The sequence below is a fragment of the Zalophus californianus genome, chromosome 7 (genome assembly GCF_009762305.2).
Source record: "Zalophus californianus isolate mZalCal1 chromosome 7, mZalCal1.pri.v2, whole genome shotgun sequence".
In the NCBI taxonomy this organism is placed as follows: Eukaryota; Metazoa; Chordata; class Mammalia; order Carnivora; family Otariidae; genus Zalophus; species Zalophus californianus.
The window spans coordinates 95187210-95214274 of NC_045601.1; the positions used below are offsets into that span (position 1 = coordinate 95187210).

At 37.9% G+C, this 27065-nt stretch overlaps 2 protein-coding genes across 29 annotated transcripts in view; one reads left to right on the forward strand and one right to left on the reverse strand.

Annotated features, from left to right (window-relative positions):
* DST (dystonin) overlaps window positions 1-27065 on the forward strand; it is a 486661-nt gene that overhangs the window by 364455 nt on the left and 95141 nt on the right. For all 26 annotated transcript variants that reach the window (XM_027601381.2, XM_027601378.2, XM_027601372.2 and 23 more), the window contains 12 exons: window positions 80-203; window positions 3256-3464; window positions 4100-4417; window positions 5015-5181; window positions 6806-6962; window positions 7873-7999; window positions 10050-10112; window positions 10934-11175; window positions 12190-12319; window positions 16242-16441; window positions 17884-18379; window positions 19436-20907. In XM_027601381.2, coding sequence (XP_027457182.2) covers window positions 80-203; window positions 3256-3464; window positions 4100-4417; window positions 5015-5181; window positions 6806-6962; window positions 7873-7999; window positions 10050-10112; window positions 10934-11175; window positions 12190-12319; window positions 16242-16441; window positions 17884-18379; window positions 19436-20907 — 3705 coding nt within the window. The remainder of the gene's footprint in view (window positions 1-79; window positions 204-3255; window positions 3465-4099; window positions 4418-5014; window positions 5182-6805; window positions 6963-7872; window positions 8000-10049; window positions 10113-10933; window positions 11176-12189; window positions 12320-16241; window positions 16442-17883; window positions 18380-19435; window positions 20908-27065) is intronic.
* On the reverse strand, window positions 12761-13300 carry LOC113926466 (ubiquitin-conjugating enzyme E2 C). Of its 3 annotated transcripts, none has more exons than XM_035728466.1 (2): window positions 13165-13300; window positions 12761-13083 (listed from the first exon to the last, which is right to left on the reverse strand). In XM_035728466.1, exons 1-2 carry the CDS (start codon window positions 13298-13300, stop codon window positions 12761-12763), a joined length of 459 nt encoding a protein of 152 aa, XP_035584359.1. The 3 variants fall into 3 exon arrangements, with proteins under 3 accessions (XP_035584359.1, XP_035584358.1, XP_035584357.1); XM_035728465.1 differs by having other exon boundaries at window positions 12761-12943; window positions 13016-13300; XM_035728464.1 differs by having other exon boundaries at window positions 12761-13300.

Below are 27065 nucleotides of genomic sequence, written 5' to 3' on the forward strand. Positions count from 1 at the left end.
GTACTGTAAATAATTTTTTTAATATTGGAAATATATCATTTAATCCTTTTGATTATAATTGAAGCATTCAATCCTTCAGGCTCTGCAAGGACAGATATCAAGTCAGCAGGTTGCTGTAGAGAAACTGAAGAAAACTGCTGAAGTGCTTTTAGATGCCAGAGGATCTCTACTTCCAGCCAAGAATGATATCCAGAAAACATTGGGTAAGTTGTTTATTTCCTTGTTTGCTTTCTCACGGGTAAATTCTCAATGAAGGTATTTTGATACGGAGAACATGCTCACTAGTGTATATTGTGTTGCTTATGTCCTTTCACTGAGAAATGGTGCTTCCCAGTCTGGGAGGAGGCATGCCTTTTGGGGCAGGTATATTGGGAGTTTCATACTTTGAAAAGAGTATGTTTAAAGTTTATTTTTATATTTAGAAAATGTAACAAAAACTCTTTCTTTATGTAATATTCATCACAGAAAGTAGAACTTAAGATTCTTTTGGTGGATGGCATTGGGCAGAGCTAAATGGCCAAAAGAGACTCACTGAGGGGTCTTTGTAGAAAGCAGGAGCATGGCATTAAGAGACATGCTTTAAAACAGTGTTCCCACCTCTCCATTTTCTAGAAGACTTTGAGTGGTCTCCCAGGGCTCTGATTACCCCAATTTTCTCCAGTGATACCAGAAACTTGTATGCAGTCATAGTGGTGCTTCTGTGCCCTCTCACGTTAGAGTTGGTATCTCTTGAGAAAAGAGCTATTGCATGTTATTCTTTGTATCCACTCATCGTATTTAGTTTGGATTAAATGCACAGTGGGGTATCAATAAATGTTTGCCCTCTTACTGTATTTTTTGCTTTGACTTTGTGGCCTTTCATACTACCTAATGTGTAGTTCAAGGTTATAATATATTTCTATGCATGAAATAAACACAATGTTTTATAAGATGGTTGGACCTGTGTTTCACACCAAAGCAGGTGTGAGTTAAAATCTGAGCATAAATTTTAGATGAAGAGAAGGATGGATCTTTGCTTTTCTAAAACCAGTCCTTAGAAGGAAAACTTTTTTTTCATTCTTAAAGATGTCTAAAATTTTTGATCATGCATATACCTTTCAAAAATTTCAGCATACACCTTCATATATGCACGTGTATTTGTTATATACAAATATTACTATCTTATCACATCATGTGTATAATTACAAAACACAAAAACATAAAATTTTAATGTGTAAGATAAAAATATGAATGGAAGTTCTAATATTTTGTTCCTATATCCCAGTGTACCATCTTGTCATCCCACATTGGCAACTACTGCTATTAAGGACTTGGGCATGGAGATTTGGAGGAAAAAGAAAGACTGTAATATATATGTGCTTCTGTTATTTGCAGAGGCATTTTTCCCATTGTCAAGGGTACATAGTTTTGTTTTTATTAGCTTAAAAATTTACATGCTACACGTTATTTTAAGACTTTAAAACTTCTATCTGGCATAAGTTTCTAGGAATATGTGAAAATATATTTAAGATATAGAGGAATTTCTCTAAGATCTGTCTGGCCCCTAGGAAAACCAACCACTTAAAAAAATAACAGTCTTAGAGTAGATTTCATTTTGTACTCTTTTCTTCTAAAATAATATTTACTTAGTAAAAACAAGAATTCACTTCAGTGACAATATTTCATCATTAAGAAATACAAAAATAGTAACACTCAAAATGTGTTGATTTTAGTACAATAGCTGAATTTGCTTGGGAAATCACTTTTCAAGGCTAACCAGATTGCTGATTTACCCTGCTGATGCCTAGAGTTGCCCATTTGAGAGGCAGCTCACCTGCTAATCAATCACCATCTGCAATTCAGAGTATCTTCTCTTGTGACTTCCAAAGAAGGGCTTATTTTTGAACTTCCTGCTTGTTTTGTCTGCTGATAGCATCTTGGTGCATATTCATTGCCTTCCCCTGCCCCTGTCTGCACTCTCCTGGCTTCATCATGTTCTGTGATGGGACCCTTGACTGTCTCTTTAAATTATCAAAGCTTAACCTCTCAATTCAGTGAAAACTTGTCAAAGTGTTTTTTCATGATATATTAAAACAATCAAAGAGAAGTATTGCTTGTATGGATTATGTTCCATGGGCCAAACACAGCATGTAAAATGTTTTACTCTCAGAGAGGGGATTGCAGTCAGAATTTTCTAATTGAACATACAATATATCCAACTAAAGCATTCAGAAATAATTAAAATACTTTTCAAATTATTGGACAATAAGTGATAAATTGATGATTTATTCCAGAGAGAGATTAATACATTAAAAATCATGTTCTTTGAACTTCTCATAGGTCTGCAGTACAGAATGTAGGATGTTAAAGTATAGAACTTTCCTCAATTTGAGTGAAAACTAGGCTAGAACAGCCCGTTTTTTTTAGTATCTTAAGTCTTCAGAATTAAAAGAAAGTTAATCCCATCTGACATAGGTCAACCTGTTAACCTTACTTATTTTTCCCTTTGGTCTGCTATTAAACTTTTCAAATAAATTCTATTTATATTTTAGAAACATAATCTCAACCTATCTTATTTTAAGTGAATTTTCATGATCTATTTTCTCATTGTATTTATCTATTTTCTCATCATATGTGCATCTGTCAGTTTCTTTGCTTTCAAGTACTTTGCTTTTAGACTGTGAAGGGCGACAAAAGCTTAAGTATATGTTTGCGTGTGTGTGTGTGTGTGTGTGTGTGAGAGAGAGAGAGAGAGAGAGAGAGAGAGAATAGCTGCTGCGCACAAGGGAGAGATAATTTTTATATGTAAAGGTTAGTTCTTGATAAATCTTTTTATAGCTGTGTATTGTCCTTGAGAATAGCTGCGTGTGACTGTCACCTTTTTCTTTTTTCCATGTAGTTATCTAGTATGGCTAATTTGAAAATGGCAGATTGAGAACCAGCATTTACTCTAAAGATTAGCTGTTTAGACCACTAACATTTCTCTGGGGCAATTCAAATGTTTCTTCATCCCAAAAGCTCTTTTCAAATGCAGATGACATATATATCAACTATTTTTAAAAAAATATTTCAGTTTTTTATATTCCACTGAGATCTTTTTCTTCTTTTGTTAAGGTTTCAGATGGTGCTCTGATTCTGCATTTTGAATTTATCATTTAAACCTTTTTCTTTTTCCAGTTTTGGTGTGGAAATTGTGTGACTTACCTTAGTGTATTTTTAAAAGGAATAGGGCAAAGAGAGCTTTGTGGCTAACACTTCCTGATCTTTCTGGACTAGATGACATTGTTGGGAGATATGATGATCTGTCCAAGTCTGTTAATGAACGAAATGAAAAACTGCAGATAACCTTGACCCGCTCACTGAGTGTGCAGGATGGCCTGGATGAAATGCTGGACTGGATGGGAAGTGTGGAAAGTTCTCTGAAAGAGCAAGGTCAAGTGCCCTTAAACTCTGCTGCTCTTCAGGATGTGATCAGTAAAAACATTGTAAGTGACATTTAAAAAGAAAAAAAAAACACTTTTAGATTGAAAAAAACAAAACAAAACCCCACTTAAAAAGTCCCAGGGATGGGTAGATTGAAGATAAACTTAAGGATAAAGACAGGAGGTTTCCTGAGTATAACTGTGAAAAGTAGTGCTTGCGCCAAGACACATGTGTGAAGCAGTTTTTCTCTGAAGAAGTAGAGAGAGAGCTTTGTATGCTTTTTCACGAATGTAACTCATTACAGACAGCTTACACATACATGAGGACTAGCTTGTTCATCACAGCTTCAGCCAGCTGCACATGAGGTTAATCAGATCAATCTTGCTGTTGTCCAGCCTTTTAAAAATTAGGACCGTGGATAATCCCTCGGCTCCAGTAGGTCTCAGGGGTTGCTGAGGGGCAGCCGCCTCCTGCCTCTCTCAGGCAACTCGCCGGCTGGTCTCCGCCCTGTCTTGAAGAGATTTGGGACCGTGTGCCTCAAGGGGCAGAGCAGACTGGTCAGTCAGCCCCATCACTTAACCTTCCTTAGTCACAGGCTGTTCACGCACACATTGTTACGTATGGTCATTTTTTAACACTCTGTGACATTGTTTGGAAACCTCATTGTAAAACATAGGACATATTTGGTTCATTTCAGATGTTGGAACAGGATATTGCAGGTCGTCAGAGCAGTATAAATGCCATGAATGAAAAACTGAAGAAATTCATGGAAACCACGGATCCATCCACTGCGTCCTCACTGCAAGCCAAGATGAAGGACTTGTCTGTCCGCTTTTCAGAAGCAAGTCGTAAACACAAAGAAAAACTTGCCAAAATGGAGGAGCTAAAAACCAAAGTAGAACTCTTTGAGAACCTCTCAGAAAAACTCCAGACATTTTTAGAAACAAAAACTCAGGCTCTCACTGAGGCAGATGTGCCAGGAAAAGATGTTACTGAGTTGTCTCAGTACATGCAGGTATGTCTTCCTTCATATTCACGAGGTTGGTCAAGTGCATGAACACTTCAGACCAGCATTATATTAGCATGTATTAGCAGCATTACAATTAGCAATCATCATTTTAATTGCTGATGGATTAATAAGGATCTATGCTTCCCTCCTTCAAAAATCCCAAACCCCATCTTCTCCTTAAAGCCTTTGCTCATTGATTAGAAATGAACACCATTTCTCACATATACACTTTTCCACATATTAAAGATGATATGGGTATCATATGCCAGAACCTGCAAAGAGACAGTCTATAAGGAATGCATTTTCCTTTATTTTTTATCTATTTTTTTAGTTAGATAAATGTACTATCTATTTATTTTGATGTAGTGTTCCATGATTCATTGTTTGCGCATAGCACCCAGTGCTCAATTAAATAAATTTACTTGTGTTCTCTTTCAGCCTAACTGCATGTTTATTTATATTTAGAGTACTGACCATAGTCAGGATCATTCTTCTGTGAAATTCTGAGTAGAGCCATTCTGGTCCCATACGTACCTCTTGATAGAATGCCATCTGGAGATCTAACAACATCTTAGATTGATTAAATATCTAAATGCTTTGTAGGAATCAACTTCTGAATTCTTAGAACACAAGAAAGATCTTGAAGTTTTACACAGTGTTTTGAAGGAGATATCCAGCCATGGCTTGCCAGGTGATAAGGCTCTGGTTTTTGAAAAAACAAATAATTTGTCAAAGAAGTTCAAGGAAATGGAGGATACCATCAAAGAAAAGTAAGCACCACTTGAGAAATTGGATTTTAGTCTACCTGATACTTAGTGAATTATTTTTATTTGCTCATGTGAATACCTGAGACAAAACTTTGGGGACAAGCATTGGGCTACTTTGTAAGTGCTTTTATATTGATATATATTTTTTTGCCATTAAAATTAAGTGCATTTTTGTTAGAATATTTAGGAAGGGAATTTGATACTTCTTACCTAAAAGTAGAAAGCATTACGTAGAAAAATAGTGGTGGTAGTGTATTACTGAAAATAATCTAAAATCACTGTGGTCTCTGAAGCCTTTGGCAAATACCACAATTTTATTTGCAAAATCAGAAATAACATTGAAAGATAGCCCATGGTTCATTGCTTTTGGGGCTTAATTCAGAAACTGCACAATTTCAATATAGTTTTTGATGGCCTTTTTTTTTTTTGGTAAAATAGTTTACTTTTTAAAGAATTGTAGGTAAGAAATGACTCCATGAACAAGCAAGATAAGAAACAAGAGAACGCACCTGAGTTGAGCTAAAAAGCTGTACAGGGATAAACCTTGTGTGACTAGACTTTCTATTTCTGATCTCTTGTTGGTTTAGAATATACGTCTGGTTTTGCTAAAGACCCCACAAAGATAGAAAATAGTTGTCTTTTAACTCTTCATTTCTTCAGAATTCTCTACCGAAAACTTTTGAGCACTGTCTATTACTATTTCCAGAGCTACATTTTCCATCTTGTCACATAATATTTAACTCAACATCACATGGAAACGATATTCTTGGTTTCCCGAGGTGAACTCTAGGTGGTTTCTTCTTCCAGAAGGGTTCAGTTTTAAAACCATGTAGTCATCAGTAATTAGTCCAGCTGCAGTGGACCCTTCTGTGCCAGTATTCCACACATGGGCACATGCCGTCCACATGCCACCCACATGCCATCCACATGCCATCCACATGCCACCCACATACCAGATGGAACCTCACAGCTATTCACATGCTGGTCATGTGCCCTCCCTCCATGGTGCTTAGTATACAGAAAGACCCATGTAGTTCACTGTGGAGCTTTCTGAGTATCTGTCGGGGAGGCAGTCATTACCATTCTTTAGTCACTAGGTCTCACCTCATGTTTGGATAGTTCAATCTGGGCTCTCTGAAGCACCTGGTTTATTCATACACTAAAGTGACTGTAGTGTCGTGTAGAAACCACTAGGTGGCGGCATGTTTTCCTCAGATCAGTGATTTGTAAATGTTTCCTGCTGGTTCTGTGCCTGTTGGCATTAAGCACCGTATAAAGTGGACAGATCAAAGCTTGCTGAATCTAAATAGTGTTAAAACTGTTTATATAGCCTTAGAGTTTATGTAGCATTATAAAGTGCCATTACCATATGGGTTTCGGATTTCTTAACTGGTCCTATCTTTGTGGAGTGTGCCTCAGGAATAAAGTAGTTACTTAGCTGATTTCACTTGGCACCTATGAGACTTTTCGTCCTTTTATCCAGGGTTAGAGTTTGCATGGGAGAAGGGTTTTTTTTCCTTGATTGTAAGCCTGATACAGGAATAATAATAATTTATTTACTAGTAATTATTCCTTCGGAGTATTTTCTTTCTGTGGCTTAAATTCTTCAATAATTTTTGTTATCTAGAAAAGAAGCCATATCTTCTTGTCAAGAACAGATGGATGCTTTCCAAGTCCTTGTTAAGTCATTGAAGTCATGGATAAAAGAAACAACAGAAAGAGTTCCCATTGTGCAGCCTTCTTTTGGTGCAGAGGATTTAGGAAAATCTTTGGAAGAAACTAAGGTGAATTATTATCTACTACTAATTTCTTCTTTGCCTGTGTGAGTAATGAGAGGTTAAAAGATTATTGTGCTTTCCTTTTATCTGATAAGTTAGATCCCAATTTTATCTTAAGTATATTTTGGTGATATTTGGAAATCATGACATAGCTCTAATCCTTTTGAGGAAGAACACAAATTTTGAGTTGCTTTTTAAAAGAGATGTATTAGTGAGTTGCTGACTGTTCTAGTACCCAAGTTTTCTTCCCCACCAAATTTGTACTTACTTTCAGTGTTTTTTTTAATACCATTTCTCATAACATTATGTAAAAGATCTTCAATTCAGCATTTAACTCTAGCTCAGATATATCACTGTAACCAGTATTTGAAGGTAGAAGCTTTTGAATCTCTAGTACAGATACTGTACAAGTCTTTTGTCATCTGATTCAAATCATAAAACTTATGCCCAGTTATGGTGATTTTCCCACTCCAACTTTGTGGAGATATGTGTTTTTAAAAATTCATTGAAATTTTGAAGATTAAAACTCACTATTAAATAGAATTCTGAATCCCCCCCTTTTTTTTAATCATTTCTAGTACATTTCTCCTTGTAACTTGGTTGGTACCAAGTACAGTTTTCAGACTGACAGTTGACAGTTACTTTGGAATCCATGGCAGCTAGAAATAGGCTGACATCCACTGTGGCTCGAGCAGAATGTAGGATGGACCATATCTCACTTCTCACCACTAACAGTGTTAACAGTCACCTGGGCTGTTGGAACACCTAGGCATGGTGCCTTTTTTTCTATCCACTCCCCCACGAATCAGGACCTGCAGTCATCATTGCTTTAAGATATGTTTAAGAAATTGAATTATAATGTGAAACTTTGAAAATATTATGAAGATTGAAAAATATTGTGTTTTTATATCTCAAGAAATTACAAGAGAAGTGGAGTCTAAAAACACCAGAGATTCAGAAAGTAAACAACAATGGGATCTCACTATGTAACCTAATCAGTGCTGTGACTACTCCCGCGAAGGCAATAGCAGCAGTGAAATCAGGTATGTGCTTTGTTTACATCCACGGCAGACCCCCTAAGAACTGGGTCTACCCATGTTACTTCTGTTTCCCTTTATTTTTAAATTAATGCGTAAAATAACCTCAGAAATACAAAGGGAGAGTGACAAGAAAGATGGCATCTGTACATGCCCTAAAAGTATATTCCATGCATGGAACAGTATCTATACTCATCAAATTTCAAATCCCTCTTATGGTTCACTTTCATAGAGACTACTAAAATGTAACCAAATTAATATGTAAGAATAAGGAACATTGTATTGGGGAAGAGGAAAAATCAGGTTCCAATTTGTTTTCTCCCTTAATTAATGGAGATGACTCAAATTCTACTTGAAATATTTGATAAATGAGCCTGGTGTCCTGGGAAAGGAGAGGTGAGGGAAGGAAGCAGCTCTTTTCTGTAGAGTGGATCTCTGCATTTTTAAAAATCCCCATCTATCTTATTTTCTACGCTGTTCCCAAAGAAAACAATTATATAATGTGTTAGCCAGCATACCTAAATTGTAGTCATGATTGAGCCACTCAACAGAAGTGGAGAGTCATGTATAAGTAATGATTCTAAAATTAGTTTAAGTTGTGTATATGGTTTTACGTTTAAAACATATTTATATTGTTAATATCAGGGTTTTTTTTTCATCCAAGAATAGGCAAAGGCAGATTTCATATCTGTATTCTAAGAGTCTCTGAGTACCCTCTGTGTTTTTTCTGCTCCACCCAGCCCCCCAGCTGCCCTATTGTGAGATGTTCCAGCTGGGCTTCTTGCAACCATTTATTCTGCTCTATTAACCCCATTTCAGAGCGTACTCATATATGGTGTGATGATCTCTCCTTTCTCTTCTAATCAGATTTCCTGAAATGTCAAGTGTTTTGTTTTGTTTTTGATTTTGTTATTAAGAAATGGAATTCTATTGTGTTTTTAGTTCTTCAGGTCCACTTTATATTTGCAATAAGTAAGAAGTTTCGTTTTTTTTTCTACTCTTGATAACTACCAAGCACAGGAGGAATTAATCTTGATTCAGGATATTTTCACTTTCAACTGAAATGCCAATGTATGTGATTTTTTTTTTGTTTTAAAGAGACAAAACTCAGATTAAGATCCAGATATTTAAATATTCCTGTTTTAAACTTGTTCTCATGTGGCTAGTTTTAGGAACTGTCTTTGTGTTTTATAGATAGGTAGCCAATACCTATGTGCCTGAGAAAGTCTAACTGAGTTTTTTAATATTCTGCTTATGAAATAGGAACCAAGGCTAGATGTTTATGTAATTAAAGAGGAGTACTAATTACTACTTACTGAGTAGTTCCTATTTGCTAGGCAATCAGTTAACTGTCTTTAATACCCACAGTGGCCTCACAAGTTAGGTATTATTATCCCCACCATTGTGGTGGTGTGGTGATTAATTTGTTCATTCACTCAGCTAGTAATTAGTGGGGCTGGGATTTATATTCAGGTGAGTCATACACCAAAGCCCAGGCATTCCTAACCACTGTGCTCTTCTCTATCTGTGTTGACATAATGTGGGTTTTAGTAATAGAGTTTGTTTTACTTTTAACTTTTCATGTCTTTGTACCTCATTCTGCTTCCATTAAACCCATAATAACACTGTGTAACTGTACCAGACAATTTGAAATCCTTAAGTAAGGGTTTGTTTGTCATTTATGCTTCATGCAACACACACAGCGAGCAACTTTTGAGCTTCAAGGACTTTATTACTAAAAATAATAAAACAGTTGTATTACAAAATTGTTTTTTAATTAATCTTAATGATGAATGTATATAATCTAAACTTCTTAAACTCTAACGTTTAAGGTGATCATGTTACTACTTTAAGAATGAATTCTATATACCAGAAAGGATCTGTAAATTTTGGACCTTTGCTTGATTTAGAAATTGAATCAATATTTTATATTTTCAAATAGTAATAAAATTTTTAAATGATTACCATTTATGCGGTTTGATTTAATGCCCTCTACTATTAATGTATAGAAATACTATAGAAATCTGTGACTACTTCAGTGTTAATATTTTTGCAGGTGGAGTAATATTAAATGGTGAAGGAACAGCCACAGATACTCAAGATATTTTGTCAAATAAAGGTGAATAGTAACTTAAGTGCTTATGATTACAGTAACTTTGGCTTTGTTTTGTTCTTTTTTGAGAGAAAATCTTTTTAGAGATGAACAGTAGTTATATTGAAATGTCAACCTTGAGTTAAAATGGTATTATTTATTTTTAAAAGAGAAAGAGAGAAAGTTTGAGTGGGGAAGGGACAGAGGGAGAGGGAGAGAATCTCAGGCAGAGTCCGCGCCGAGCATGGGGCCCGTCGTGGGCCTTGACCCCATGACCCCGAGATCATGACCTGAGCTGAAGTCGAGAGTTGGACACTTAACTGACTGAGCCACCAGGGGCCCCTAAAACATTATTATTTTATATCATAGTCGTATCTTCATAAATATATTTATATAACATTTCATGCAATTTTGTTAACCTCAAGTTAGTGAAATCTGGTAGTTTGGTTTGGCATTTGGTTATGTTTCTTTCCTTTTGGTTAAATAATTTAAGGTATTTTGTCACTTGAATAACATTCTTTGAGCTATTTTCTTGAGTTTGATTCCTAAGGACTTAATACATAGCATTTCATGGTTTTGGTTTCCCATTCCATTGAAAAATCTCTTTTTCATTTCACTTGTATTATGCAATGTACCTAAATTGTTTGTTATTAAATAGCATTATTAGATAGTTCTAAAGAATTTTTAACCCTTTAGTTCTAAAAATTCTATGACTTTATCATAGTAGGCTTAATATGGACAAAATAGGAGGGAATATCATGTAAAGCAAACTTTTATTTCTAGAGCTTTACTTTAAACGTCCTGAAAATGCATCCATCTGATTTTATTTTATTTTATTACTTTTTTAGGATTGACATCCATTAAAAAGGATATGACTGACATAAGCCATGGTTATGAAGATCTTGGCCTTTTACTTAAGGATAAAATAGCTGAACTGAATACTAAACTCTCCAAATTGCAAAAGGCTCAGGAAGAATCCAGTACAATGATGCAGTGGCTCCAAAAGATGAACAAGACTGCGGCCAAGTGGCACCAGGCACCGACTCCGACAGACACGGATGCTGTGAAGACTCAGGTGGAACAGAATAAGGTATATCCTGCGGGTACATTTACCGAAGACCTGAAAGGGAACAGACTAGCATGCCATTCTGAGGCCTGGTGATCAGGACCCGTGTTCTGATTTCCAGCCCTGTAACCTTCAGCAAATAACTTACCAGTTTTGTTTAATGTGCCTTTCTGTCGAAAGTGATGATAATATACTGTATGGTGACTAACATAACATAATAAATTAAAAAAAAGTGATGATAATAGTCACCTGTTTTACACACACATACATTATAAAGATGAGTGAACTGTTGGGTGTAAGCACCTTTGCCACCTTTTTTTTTTAACAGTTTTATTTTTAAGTAATCTCTACACCTGATGTGGGGCTTGAACCCACAACTCTGAGTTCAAGAGTCGCATGATCCACTGACTGAGCCGGCCAGGTGCCCCAACTTTGCCACCTTTAAATCAGGTTAAGTCTGGGATTTGAACCAGTCAACTATTGGAAAAGATTTATTTAGGTGTATTAGGGATTTGTTCCGTCCCACATAAAATAGGGTAGCTCACACTTTCCCTTTCTTTAATAGATGGCATTTCCTTCCCCAACTGTCAGGATTGGGGAAATGATTTTACATTGTGACAATGATGGCAAAATGTCTGTCTGTGTTTGAATTCTATAACACGTTATCCAGGAAAGTGTTGATTCACTAGTAGATTCTCAAACTTGGCAACCTTTGTCAAGACTGACGTTCTTATCAGTTACAATATTATTAATGTCATTTTCCTTTTTTCCAAAGGGATTTGTTTAAGAATAATAGGAAATTCTTACTAGCTACTGGGGACTAGAGTCATTTTCTCCCTAGCTGTAGTGTTCCTCTTTGGGATTCCTTTATCAGATGGTTGAAGACTGCTTGAGAAAAGGAAAGGAGAATAATTAACCACTGAATTCTGGCCCCTCACCCACTTCAGCACTCCACAGTGGATATTTTCATCTACTATAATTGTGTTTTTGTCTTCTGATGTTGACATCTAACTAACAGAGTTTTTTCCCTTTGTTTAGTCATTTGAGGCAGAACTGAAGCAAAATGTAAACAAAGTGCAGGAGTTGAAAGACAAATTGACAGAGCTGTTGGAGGAGAACCCAGACACTCCTGAGGCCCCCAGATGGAAACAGATGCTGACAGAAATTGGTATGTCATGTCACTCACAGAGTCTGTGATAGAAAGAAGTGCTATCATGTTTTAATCAGTCTTTATCAGAAAAAAATGTATCCACCAGCCTCAGTTACTTTTTAATTTGCTTTAATGTTTCATGTTTAAGATGTTGCAAATTTAAAAGTGTCATTTCAAATTATAGTGTGCTGGGACTGGGCATATCTTGTATTTTTCTTGCTAAACACCATAACTAAATTTATTTATTTATTTATTTATTTATTTATTTATTTTTAAAAAAAACCCAATGTATTTATTTAATATATTTGTCACAAGGGCTCAACCAGAGACTTAATTTAAAAAACAGAAACAAAACAAAAATGACACCACAGCTTAAGATACAGAGTCCTAGACAGAAATGAAGAGAAAGACTATCTAAGGAGAAAATAAAAAGACAACACAAAGAGAGAGACTGGACAGTCAGGGATCTTGGCTGGAGACCTGCTTCGAGTAGGTTTCTTGCAGATACTTCTTAAAGGCTGTGGGGTTTTTCCAGAGCTCGGCAGCATGCGTGTTCAAAGGACTATCAATGTTTGGTTCTCCTGGCAGGCTCTGGATGGACAGCAGGATGGTCCTGACATCATACAGGGCAGACCATTTGTCCTTCAGGATGTCCAGGCAGATGTTTCCCTGGGTGTCCACGTTGAGGTGGTAGCAGGGTGTGAGGAACTTCACCGTGGGCGCGTTGTAAGGGTAGCCACTGGGGAACTCCAGCGAGAGCTTATACCTCAGGTCTTCATAAACTGTGCCTGCTGCCCCATGGATGGTCCCCACCCATTTGAAAAGGTTGTCGGATTCAGGGAAGGCAGAGATGCCTTTGTCACCAGACATCATGAGGGTCATCAGCTCCTGCTGTAGCCTCTTGCCCACGGGGCCCCGGGTGGCGCCCCCGCTGGGCTCGGCTCCTTTGCGGGCGGCAGCGATGCTGGCGGCAGCTGGGTCGCGGTTCTGGGAGGCCATCCCGGGCGGTGCGGGGAGAGAGACAGGAACTCGGAGAGCACGACAGCAACTGCCGACTAAATTTATTTTTATGAAGAGGATAGATACTAGTGAATAAAATGCTGTGTGTCGAGTACCATGTTTTCATCATTTTTTACTTGATTTTTGGTGTTTCTGTTTTTTTATACTTTATTTCAGTTTAAATATTCCTTATATATATATATATTTTTTTTTTGTCTGAAAAAGGTAAGCTCCCTTCTCCTCCCTGGAGTTCCTTTGGGAACTCATTTGGCCCCTGCTTTATGTTCTTCTCTTTTCCAGTCAGGGTTAAAAAGTAACTCCCCACAGAAGTCTGGTGGCTTCCATTCTTCCTCCAGAGTTATCCTCTCATCTCCATCCTGTCCCTATATAAACTGTTTCTCATAAACACAGAATTCTCTTCATAAGTCCTTTTAGCTTATCACCCCTTCCCATTATTATAATGATATGGGAAATGCATGTAAGGCAATGGTACTAATTTTCCCTACTTCATAGTATTGTTTGGAAAATTCAGTGAATTAATGTGTGTACAGCTCAGACGGACAGTACTTGGCACATAGTAGGTGCTGCTTGTTTACTATGATTATAATAAGTTATTTTACTTTCAGTCCTTCTATTATGTTGAGCTAAATATTGTCCTTCCATTAGAGTCAGATATGCTATGATAAATTTAAAAATTGGTAAGTATGTTTTAGTTTGAAAAAAGGTTATCATAAGGAACCTTAATGTTCAAAGGTATAGTTGATCCAACCATAGACTCCTGTTGGATTATAATTTGTCCCTAATTCAGTGGCTCTCTCCTGGGATAATCAGAATTACTTGGGACAGTATTATCAAGGCATTTTAGAGTAGGGGTGCGAGTGAGGAGTGTATATTTCAAAAAAGCTTCCTGTAAGATTTTGATATTTCTCTCTTTCAATTCATTATTTGAATTGCATTATTTTACAGTTAGATTGTGTTTGACTAGAACATGCCATATAGAATGATGTCATTAGGTAATGTTTCAGGGATTGGGTTCTGTTAAAAGCAGCCATTTATTGTATTGTGCTAGATGAAAAAAATCTGTCAGATCAACAAATCTCGCCCGTCAGTGATTGTTTATTGAGTGACTAATATATTTAAATGATGGTCAGTAACTCTTGGCTTCAGGGAGCATACTATCTTAAGGGTGGGAACAGCAGGAAAGGCTTACCTAGCAGAGGTTTTGTAAGGTCTAGTGGAATTGTGATGGAAGGATAGAGCTTCGGGATATCCGGCGAGGAAGTAGAGTGTATTAGGTAAGGGGCTGGTGTAACAGAAGCCTATTTGGATGATAACGGTAGGATCAACAGGACGAGATTAGAGGTGTCATCTCAGGGTGCACACCCTCCAGTATTACTAGGCTAGGGCCAGTTTTGTGGGAGGCCTTGAATGTGAGGCAGAAGTCTTCATATTTTATCATCTAGGTGGTGAGAAGTTAGTTATTGAAGGGTATGAGCACAGAACAACATATTTAAGTGATTGTTTTAGGGAACTTATTTTAGAACCAAATGGGTTGCAGCTGAGGAACACTGATTACACGGAAACCAGTGGGAAGACTATATAGTGTAGGACTGTAGTTCTCAAAGGTGTGCTCCGGGGAGCCACACCATCAGCATCACCTGGGGGCTTTCCAGAGATGCAAAATTTCGGGCCCCACTTCAGACCTGTTGAATCAGAAATTTGGGGGATGGGGTCCAGCAACCTGTGTTAATCCCTCTGGGTGCTTCTAGTGCAGCTGAAGCTTGAGAACCACTAGTCTAGGCAAAACACGATGAGGACCAAAATGGAGTTAGGACACTAGGAATGTAAAGGATAGGTTTAAGGTTTTATGATCAAGAAGACAGGAATTAGAGTCATGAAAGAACATTCTGAATTACTGTACCTCAGTGATATGGAAGAAAGAATAACCTTTCAAAGAAATCTAAAAATCAGAAAAATCCACCAGTTTTGACAGGAATAAAAAGTTGTTGTTTTTTAATGTAAGGGGTTGGTGAGATTTCCTAGTGTTGTAACTTTCAAGCAGGTGGTTGTCATTGTGTGTGATTTGAATAAAAGGGAAGGGGCATAGGTATATAAATCTGGGAGTCATTTGCCCAGCACTGATCATTGAAGATTTGCTATTCAAAGAAAGAGAAAGATGTGTATCATATGACCTCACTAATATGAGGAATTCTTAATCTCAGGAAACAAACTGAGGGGGGCTGGAGTGGTGGTGGGTGGGAGGGATGGGGTGGCTGGGTGATAGACATTGGGGAGGGTATGTGCTATGGTGAGTGCTGTGAATTGTGTAAGACTGTTGAATCACAGACCTGTACAAATAATACATTATATGTTAAAAAAAACAAACAGGGGCGCCTGGGTGGCTCAGTCATTAAGCGCCTGCCTTTGGCTCAGGTCACGATCTCACGGTCCTGGGGTCAAGCCCTGCATCGGGCTCCCTGCTCAGCAGGAAGCCTGCTTCTCCCTCTCCCACTCTCGCTGTCTCTCTCTCTGTCAAATAAATAAATAAAATCTTTACAAAAAAGCAAACAAAGGGTTAATGTTCCTTGTTGTAGTAGGTCAGTTATAGTTGAACAAACAGACTCTATAGAACTTCTAGAAGAAATGTGGGATCTCTGGATCCTGTTTGCCTTAAGGAATATTCCGTATTCTACATTATCTTCCGAAGTCAGATTCAAATTTTTGTTATACTTTTAGTTGACACACAGCTCCAGGACCATAAAATGTGTATCATTAAATGCAATTAACTCTTAGATTAGGCTTTAATCAACTGTATGAGAAGAGTTACAAAGATGGAATGATAGCCATTATGTATCATTTTGAGTCATATCCTGCGGTATTCACATAGACAGTGATGTTAAATGTATAAAAACCAAACACCAGTTTCATTTTTTTCTTTTAGATTCTAAGTGGCAAGAACTCAATCAGTTAACAGTCGATAGACAACAAAAACTGGAAGAATCCTCTAATAATCTAACCCAGTTCCAGACTGTAGAAGCTCAGTTAAAACAGTGGCTTGTAGAAAAAGAACTGATGGTCAGTGTTCTTGGGCCCTTGTCAATTGACCCAAATATGCTAAACACACAGAGGCAGCAGGTGCAGGTGAGTGTTACATGACTTAACAAGACAAATGTTTTCATTATAAATACATTAGCTTTGGGCAGTATGTGCTTAAACTGCCTTGAAGTGTCTTTGTAATGCTTCCGATGCCCGTAAGATACTGTCCTGAGGTTAGTGGGGGAGCCCCCAGAGCACCAAAGCCAGGAGGCCTCCCAGAACAGTCTCCTGAGCCCATGAGTGGGTCGAGTCCCTTTATCATTTCAGTCATCTTGTGGTTTGTGCAGACCCTGTTAAAAAGGGCCTTCTTTGAAATATTAATGTGATTGTATAAATAATAACATTTTTATGAGAAGCTGGTATGTGCTTTTTATTGTTTAGAAATTACTCCTTTGAGGTTTTATTCATTTTGATTGTGGTAGAAGATAATGAAACTTGTAAAACTCATGCAATACGCCCCTGAGGGGTGGAGAGACAGAATAGAAAGAGAAGAAAGAATAAGAGAAACAGAGGGGGAACCTTGAACCACACGTTGCTTAGACTAGTCTAATAAAGCAGATGAATCCACAAGGAGAAAAAAAATCCCTGAAATGTGAGTCAGAGGTAGAAGCAAAAGCTCCGTTGTGGTTCCAGTTGGATTTCCCTACGTCTCCGTATGGTTATCAGAGCAGTGCGGCTAGTCCTGTACTTTGGAAAATACAAATCAGTCTTGGTCGTAGAGCATCAGCATGTCCTAGCTCATGTACATTCTGAATCTGAAGAGAATGAAAGCAGAAGATATAAATAAATATCTGGGGAGAAATAATTGTCCCTAGTCTTGGTAGTCTCCCTGAGGTAGATAAAATGTTGTAGTAACAAAGGGGGATTTCTGGATCACTCATTGTATAATGAGAGTCAGTGCTGAGCTTGCACATTCTGAGCAACATGATTTATTGGCTAAAATTTTTATAATAGGGACTATAAATGTTAATAAACCTTATATCTTAAAAAAGCCCTTGTAAAATAATGCCCCATGAGTTAATATATTCTAACAGTGTCATCGGTGCATATTTCCTTTGGTATAAAATGCTACAGAGCATTTAAAATACCCTGCAAAGAGAGAACTGCCAAGTGGGAAAATACAAATTTGGTGTTTGTGTGCTGTGAACTTGCCCAATAGCAGTGCTTCCCTTCGTTTGTGAATATTTGTACATCAGCTGTCGTTCATTCTGCCCAGACCGCTGTATTTACTCTCTGCTTTTTCCCCTTTGTGAAGGATGTTATTTTACACAAAATGTTATCTCTGCAAAGCCCTGTTGCTCTTTGGATTAATTTAAGATCATTGCCCTGCCCTTGAAATAAAAACTAGGACAACAGGAACTAGAAAAAGTAAAAACTAGGAAGATAAATACCATATCTGTCTGTCTAGAAACTGAAAGCTCCATTTTCCATGATTAATCATCCGATAACTTGGGTGTTTATTTACCCTCGCTACATCTTCGCTTTAGATTCTGCTGCAAGAATTTGACACTCGGAAGCCTCAGTATGAACAGCTAACAGCAGCCGGCCGGGGCATTTTGAGCAGACCTGGGGAACACCCCTCTTTCCACGGGGTCGTGAAAGAGCAACTGGCAGCTGTGACCCAGAAGTGGGACAGCCTCACAGGACAACTGAGCGACAGATGTGACTGGATTGGCCAAGCCATTGTAAAGAGCACACAGTACCAAAGCCTGCTGAGAAGCCTTTCTGATAAACTGAGTGACTTGGATAATCAAGTCAGCAGCAGTGGGGCTGGGAGCACACACCCCGAGGCTATGAACCAGCAGTTGGAAGCAGCCCAAAAAATGAAGCAGGAACTAGAGCAGGAAATGAAGCAGATAAAAGTGGCCCAGGCCCTCTGTGAGGATTTGTCAGCACTGGTGAAGGAAGAGTACTTGAAGGCAGAACTCAGTAGGCAACTAGAAGGCATCTTAAAATCATTTAAGGATGTTGAGCAAAAAGCAGGTTTGTCTGTCTTCTTTGAATACATGTATCTCCCCAGAAACAGAGATCCTGCCATGCCTCTTTCCAGGCCACTGCCCCGAATCTAGGACCCTGGAGGGACTCTGCCCACTCTCCCGAGTTCAGAGAGTGGTTCTGTGTTCATGAGCTGGGGGAGTGGGAGTGGGGGGGGCTACCGCCATACAAATAATGGGCAAAAGTCCACTTAAGCATTGAAACGTCAGGTATTTCAAACCAGTCTTTAAAAGATGTCCATTAATGTTCTTTGTTGCGTGACGGTTTCATTGCACCAGAGAAACAGGTGAGTGCAGTGAATAAAAAAGCTTTGCATCCTTTTCTCCCCTGCAGTTCCTCTGTTCTGTTCTGTCACAGAAAGCTTTTCTAGAGAAATGTGTGGAAAGGAAGCACTGGGCCCTAGGTTCTTCTCTCGCCCCCTTGGCCCTGATTCTGTGACAGGTGCGCCCGTGGGGCTCGGAGGCGGCAGGCGGGAGCTCCTCACGCGAGGCAGGCCTGCTGGAGGACAGCACATTTGGCTACTGTGTGTGTTCTGTTTGAAAAGTAACGCTAAGTGCCTGGCAACTAGTAAATACTCAGTTTACATATTTTTTTAATTGACTGGAATTGTTGATCGTAGCAACGATTTCAGACCTACTCCTTTATTTTGTTGGGATATTGATAATATTGGCTCTGATGATGATGATGATTACTATTATGATCACTTTCATGTGACGAGCATTAGGCTGAGAACTTTACATGTACTATCATTTAATTGCCACGGCAGCTTCTATTAATTTTGCCACCCGGGGAGATGAGGCTCAGAGGTTTAATCATCCGTCCAGGGTCTAGCAGCTCCTGGGAGGTTGAGCCGGAACCTGAACCCATGCAGTTCCTCTGTGCTGCTGAGTGGGGCCTTCATGTTTGTGTAAAAACCACACAAGTGGGCAAGTCATTTCCCTTTTAGACAGTTCTGCCCATTTATCTGATGGTTTTTGTCTTGGCTTTACATAGACTAGATTACATTTTAAGGTAAAATAAACATGTCTGTGATTTCATTTTTAGAGAATCACATTCAGCACCTTCAGTCAGCCTGTGCGAGCTCTCACCAATTTCAGCAAATGTCCCGAGATTTTCAGGTTTGGCTGGATACAAAGAAAGAAGAGCATAACCGTTCTCCCCCAATATCAGCCAAACTCGATGTCTTGGAGTCATTAATTAAAGATCAGAAAGACTTTAGTAAAACTCTGTCTGCTCAGTCGCATATTTATGAAAAAACCATTGTGGAAGGTGAAAATCTCTTACTAAAAACACAAGGGTCTGAGAAGGCAGCCTTACAGTCACAACTTAACACAATTAAAACCAGTTGGGATGGGTTTAATAAGCAGGTGAAAGAACAAGAGGACAAGGTAAAAGATTCACTGGAAAAAGCCCTCAAGTATAAAGAGCATGTAGAGACTCTCCGGCCATGGATAGACAAATGTCAGAATAACCTGGGGGAAATAAAATTTTGCTTGGATCCTGCTGAAACAGAGAATGCTATGGCCAAGTTAAAGTCTCTGCAGAAGGAAATGAACCAACACTTGGGGATGGTAGAACTGCTTAACAACGCAGCCAACAGCTTGCTTAGTGTCTGTGAGGTAGATAAAGAGGTTGTCACAGATGAGAACAAATCACTGATCCAGAAAGTAGACATGGTCACTGAACAACTTCACAGTAAGAAACTCTCTCTAGAGAACATGGCCCAGAAGTTTAAGGAATTTCAAGAAGTTTCCAAAGAAGCTAAAAGGCAGCTTGAGTGTGCAAAGGAACAGCTGGATGTTCATGATTCCTTAGGACCCCAGGCCTACAGTAACAAGTACCTGACTGTGTTGCAGACCCAGCAGAAGGCACTTCAGACCATGAAACATCAGGTAGATTTGGTCAAAGGACTTGCCCAGGACCTCGTGGTAGAAGCCTCAGACTCAAAGGGAACCTCTGATATTTTATTACAAGCAGAAACCTTAGCTCAAGAACATAGTACACTGAATCAGCTGGTTGATGAAAGGTGTTCGTTCTTGGAAACCAAGCTTCAGGGCATTGGGCATTTCCAGAATACCATCCGAGAAATGTTTTCTCAGTTTGCAGAGTTCGATGACGAACTGGATAGCATGGCCCCAGTGGGGAGAGACGTAGAAACCTTGCAAAAGCAGAAGGAGGCAATTAAAGCTTTTCTGAAGAAACTAGAAGCCCTCATAGCCAGCAACGACAATGCTAATAAAACCTGCAAGATGATGCTGGCCATGGAAGAGACTTCGCCTGATCTCATTGGAATCAAAAGGGACTTGGAAGCTTTAAGCAAACAATGCAACAAGTTACTGGACCGAGCTCAAGCCCGAGAAGAGCAGGTTGAAGGGACAATTGGACGTCTTGAAGAATTCTACAGCAAACTGAAGGAATTTTCTACTCTGCTTCAGAAGGCTGAAGAACATGAAGAGTCTCAAGGCCCTGTTGGTATGGAAACAGAGACAATTAACCAACAGCTTGATGTGTTCAAGGTAGGGAATTCTTCATTTTTACCGTTTTTAAAAAAATTTTTAAAGAAAATTTTTATTTCATATTTTTACTGTTTTTTACTAGAAAAATAATTTTTTATTTTTTATTATTAAAAGAAATTTAGAATTGGTACAGAAAGGAGACTGCCTATTTTGTAGAGCCTTCTAATATGGCTGTCATGCAGCTTTTGAGCCTGAATGAGCCCATATGGGGGTAATATCCAGGCATGTGGAGATTTCCAAGCCTCCTGGGGATTTGGGCCCTCATAGGATAAGACCTGAGATAATACCAAGAGGCCAAAGGGTGCTTGAAAAGTTGTAGGCGAGCCTGAAACTAACATTGTAGGGTCTGTTTCTGATGTCATTCACAACTGACATCTGAAGTGAGCAGAGCCATGTTTTAAACTCTAGGGCAGAGGCCAGTCTATAACATAAAAAGCTTGTTCTCTTCATGTTTGTCTCCCAGCATGTTATTTAAATGGTGAATTATAGTCTTTCCCTCCTCTTTCCCTTTTTATAGTCTTCTTATCCTTCTTAATTTAATTTCTTTTGTAAACTTTTTCTTCCAAAAGTTCATATTTTTAAAGGCAGAGTGGAGTTCCATGTCGTAATCCTGGTTTTATAAAACACAGATCTTGGGCTCATGCTCCAGAGGATTAGGAATAAAATATTTTTGATTGGACTGCAAGTTCCTCGGTGCCAGAAATGTCTGCCACTTGATAGCATGGAGTGAGGCTTAATAAAGGGAATATTAGATAAAAATGGTAGGCCATCTTCCGTGTCACTGGATTTGACCTCATTTATGATAGTAAGGGCAGAAGTTGCATCTCCACAATGGACAAAGACAGGTTCAACCCTGCACAGAGGGGGTCCTAACTATCAAGAATTTGCTGCATGGGACTGATACAAATCTTTGGGGTTAGCATGGGTCTTGTTCTAGTCACGAGGTATGTTTTACGTTGCAGTAGGGACTGGTATGACAGTAAGTCCCACCATTTGCCCATAAAGAATAAAATAAGACCAGATAAAAGTAGCATTTGCAAAACTATCGATTGTTTCCCATGAGAAATGAATATGAGTCAGATGCACTAGCAAATTCTATGCTGTTATATTTGACATAGTGTTTCCTTTGCTCATCTTTAATAACATTATTCAGGTGACTGAGTTTTGAAAAATAACTTCTTTTTCTTATTACTATTATGGTTATTTGTTGTTTATAAAAAAATTAAAAAAAATGAGAGGCAAAAAAAAAAATGCCTTTAAAGGCCCAGTTCCTTCAGGTCTTAAAAAATCTGTGATTCTGTATAGATACTGATTTTTGAAAGTGAAGAAAATGTTAACCTTAAAAAGTAAAACTGCCAGTTATTTTGCCAGCAAAAGATGGGTTTATTTGAGAATTGTAGCATGGGACAGGCAAGCTACGGCAAAAGCATAGGCAAGTCTGGAGAACAGAGGAGAGGAATAGCCTTTGATAGAGGAAAGCTAGACGTTGGGAAGGCTGTTTATAAACAAAACGTCCATTGGAGTTCACTGGGATTTGAGAGGATAGTGACTTCTCTCACTGGCTGAGTTGTGACCGTCTCTCATCAGCTGGACTGTTGTGGAGGTTCGGGGAGGAGGAGGTAAGCCTCTCTTCCTCCTGTCTGCGCGGCAATGACGTAGTATCCACACGCGAGCTCTGCCTCTTCCTGTTGGATGTCAATTGAGGACTGAGTGGTCAGGCATGAGAGCTCCCCCTGCTGAACTTCCCAGCCCCATTTTAGGGAGGTTTCCCTTAATGAATTTTCACAAAGGCTACTACCATAGTGTTGACTTTACTTCCTTAATTAGCCTGTCAGACTTTCCAGTTTCTGGTTTGCAAAATTGAGATTTCACACATGAGAATTCGTTAGTAGAAAAACAAAGTTCTGTGGCCCTGGCTGCCTCAGAGTCTTGGGGAGAGTTTGATGAGTGAGTGGAGTTTTCTGTAGAACCCTGGCAAAATTTGAATATTCAGCTTAAATGACAGTAATCAAGTCGCCTTTGTCCTAGTGAAATTGAAGCATGTTCAGTGCCTTTGTGAAACTTTTTATCATTTCTCTGGATTTTCTGTGAATTTGTGTAGAAAAAAAACTACTTCAACCACTTGTAAGAAAATGGGCCAGAGTAATAATATTGGTACTGCTGCTTATAGATGCCTGCCTCTTTGTGTTCCCAGGCATGAGTACAGTGAAAAATGTGGCTCTCTATATAGAGTTCTTTTGAAAGTAAGAAAAAGCAAGGTAGGAGGAGCTCTCTCACCATTGCATTGAATGTGTTTTTGCAAACTCAAAAGCACTAAAGCATCATTACCATTAATGGTTACAGAGCTTGTTTTATTTGATTGTGGAGAGAAATAAAGTGGTCATTTCTTCTCAAATAAACCACTTAGCATGCTGTGTTGTCTCTTTTCTGATTACTTTGGAGGGAGTTGATTGATTTTAATGAAATTTAGTAATGAAGAACATCTTGACATAACTTCAGTGTTTTGAGACCCAGTGACTAGAATAAAAGTTTCCAAGTGGACAAATCGTCTGCATTTAATATATTCCAGGACCAGAGGGGAAAAAATAACAAGAATGTTATTATGGTAAATAAAGATGGTAGCATACACAATCACTAATTCTATTTATTTGTGTGTGTGTGTGTGTGTGTGTACTAAAAAAAAGCAGTTATAACAATTAATATTTATTGAGGGCTTACTGTGTGTCAAACATTACTGTAAACTCTGTCTTTAATCCTGTTAATAGTCCTGAGACATGGATGCTATTATTATCCCCATCTTAGTGTAAGGAAGCTGAGAGCCAGGGCTTAGGTGACTTGCCCAAGGTCACGCAGGTAGTAAGTGTCACCACTTGGATGTTTTGGTAGAAATAATGCAGTGTTTTGTGTCAACTTGATGGCTCATGATGTATATCTGGTATTTTCTCTGGGAAATTTTAAAACATCTCTGCTGTAGCCAAATTTGGGTGGCCTAAGTAACTAGCTGTAGTTCATTTCAGTCCAAAAACTAGCAATACCCACCTAATGTAAGTGTTCCATAAAACTGGCTGCTATGAGAAAAATGAGATAAATGTGTGGAATTGCCTTGGAAACCAGTGTGGAGATGCTGTAATGTTGATGGCAATGGGGTTGACTACCACCACCTCTGGTTCTCTCCAGAGAACCAAACTTGTCATTGTCTAAGTGAGTCTTCCTTGACTCAAGTGGCAAATCAATTTGTGTACAACTCAGATCTTAATTTGGTTTTTGTTGGACATTAGTTTTAACATAATATTTTAGGAAGATTGAAAATTTTTTCAAGTAGAATAATCTGTATTATTAATATAATAATAGTCTGCTAAAAAGAGTTATTTTTATAATTTCTAAAAATAAAACAGAAGGAGCCCTGAAGTACTGGGTCTATTTTTATTATAGACTTTGCAATGTAATCCAGTTTGACATTACTCTATCAGGTAGCTTTAGTTTAACCTAATATCATGGATAGAATCTTATAATAATTTTTCATAATATAAAATTCAGAGTAGGACTGAAACTTAGTAGCTATTACCCAGTTACTTGGTAGGGGGTGCCTTATATTCACTGGAAGTGGAATGGATTATTTAAATTAGGTAAAACAGACTTCTCTGCTTCTGTTTTTTTTTTCCTAAAAATTAACCTAAGAAATAGCAGTTAATATCCTTGAAAGTTCAAAATTAATTCATGTTTAAGATACCAACCCAAACATGATTAAAAGCAAATGCTATTTTGAACCAAATGTCCTAATTCACTGTCTGTGAAAGCTGTTCCAAGTTTTTGAAAATAGATTGGTATTACCTTTTGTGTTAGCTTAAAGTTTTTAAATTATTTGATTGTATGAGTTCTGTTTACCATATGTTTTCTGACTTCTAAATATTAGTCACTGGACTAAAATGTATGAAGTGTGAGGTGTTTTCTATTAAGGTGTTTTCTATTAAGATTACTAGCTTAACATTATTTTCAAATCTAAACTACATTATTAAGTAATATTAATATTTCCACATTTTTATTTATCAAAGACACATGTAACCAGCTCTATACAAGGAACATGTCCCAGCAGTTCCTGTGATGTCATCAACAGCCAGTCAGATCTTCTGATCATCACAAAGTAATCGCTATCACCATATTGAATTGATTTAATTTCAGTGAAGATCAAAGAAACTTGATGTTTTAATGAACATATACAGTCACATCCTAGCTAAATATATACCCTTCCCGCCTCTATCTAGGCCATGGTAAAAAGGCTTGCCTCAGAACAGAACCACTCTGTTGCTGCCCCAAATTGTAATTCAGTTTGTCCCCACAAATAACGTATCACCAGTACAAAGTCTCTCTAAACTGATTTTATTTTCAAAATTGAAATAGAATTACATAGAGCAGAAAATGTTTAGGCCAAACCAAAACCATAGACAAAGACCAGAACACCTGCCTCATACACTGTGATACATGTTCTCTGGTCCAGGTGAAGGCATTGTTTAACCCAGGTGTCTTCATGTGAATAGTGGGTGAGCTAAAATGTCAGGGATCATGAGGCTGCAGAAACAAGGCAGTTGGAGCCCTATTTGTAAATAGTATTGCTGAAATAAATCACTTTCCAAATACCTTCCTACGATATTTATGAAATGATCCTAAAACAACCTCTGTGATGTCACCACATTTTTAAAGATAAAACTGAACTGTCCACAGAATGCTTTAACATAATGGGTTTTAAGTGTGCCCATATTGTTATATAGAGGCCCGTGGCGAATAGTTTCCCTTTTTTGTTGAGAACAAGAGGAAATGAAATAAAGCTGTTGTAGAAGGTTTTTCTTAGGGAAAAAAAAATTCTTACTTACTTGACTGGATTTCTGTTAATATGACTAGATTAGTAAGGCAGTTGCATGATATCTTCCTCTGGTATTTTTAAAAATGAAAATATTTTCACTGTAGAAACCACAACATGATGCATGGGCCTTATGGGAAGGTCACATCATTTAATCAGCTAGCATCAATGTGGCATTTAAGATTTTAGGAAGAAAGAATATCATACACGCTGGGCAAGAGAGAAGTCCCACCCAAGCAGAGACCACCACACCAAGCTACAAAGAGCTAGAGCTGATCTGCTCTGAGATATTGTAATACCTCATATTCTCACTCACAAAAACTAGCAGAACATGGGTGCCCTCTTTCCTACATCAAACACAAAGATCTACTATCCTGTAAGGGTCATCTAAAGGGAACCTGGGCAATGTGTGTTCTCTTTCTGCTTTTGCTAAGTAACACAGTACTCTTTATGCTGTGTGGTCCTCTCTTCTATTGCTTTATTTAAGATTGGGAATTAAAGTAGGTTGTTATGAGGGCAGTTTTAGCCAGAGATTTTATATGGGGAGGGGGATTTTTTTTCTTTTCTTTCTCTCTCTCTCTTTTTTTTGTTGTTGTTTTTAATGGGATAAAACTATATCACCATTTTAAAGGGATCCCCCCAAAGTGCCAAACTATAGCATCTACTGTCATTATCGTAGACCTCCCTTACATAAAGGTGATCTACATAATTTATTAATGTGGAAAGTGGCTTAAAGGTGTGAGTGTGTCTGTGTATGTGAGAGAGAGAATTTGTTTTGTGGTTATGAAATTATATATTGGTTTCTTGTTAAGAAAATTTGACCTGTAAATGTTTTTAAATGGTTGCCTGGGTCTGTAATCATTCATTAAATAATGTCTCAGAGAGGTAAATACTGTGATTGTAAAGTTAACTGAAAAGCTTTTGGAGCTGTCCAGGAACCAGGATACCCTGAGAAAATGTCTCGTGCTCACATATCCTGTTGCTCACATTTCAAGACTACTTTATTTCTTTTAGTAGTGTTTTAGTATGAAAAGTGTTTTCAGTTTTTTTGGTTTGGTTTTTGGTTTTCTGAAGGACGTTGAATGGGATCATTAACAGATACATTGGTTTTTGCTTGTTGGAAGGCTTTAAAAAAAACTTTAACTTTTAGAAGTTATATATGCACATATGCATATATTTCAATTAACAGTGTTATATATAGAATCACTTTCTGTTACAGAGTATTTTTTATCTGCTATCATCTGAAAACCATATTGAAGATAGAGGAAAAATAGTATTGTAGTAACTTACAGGAAAAATAGCA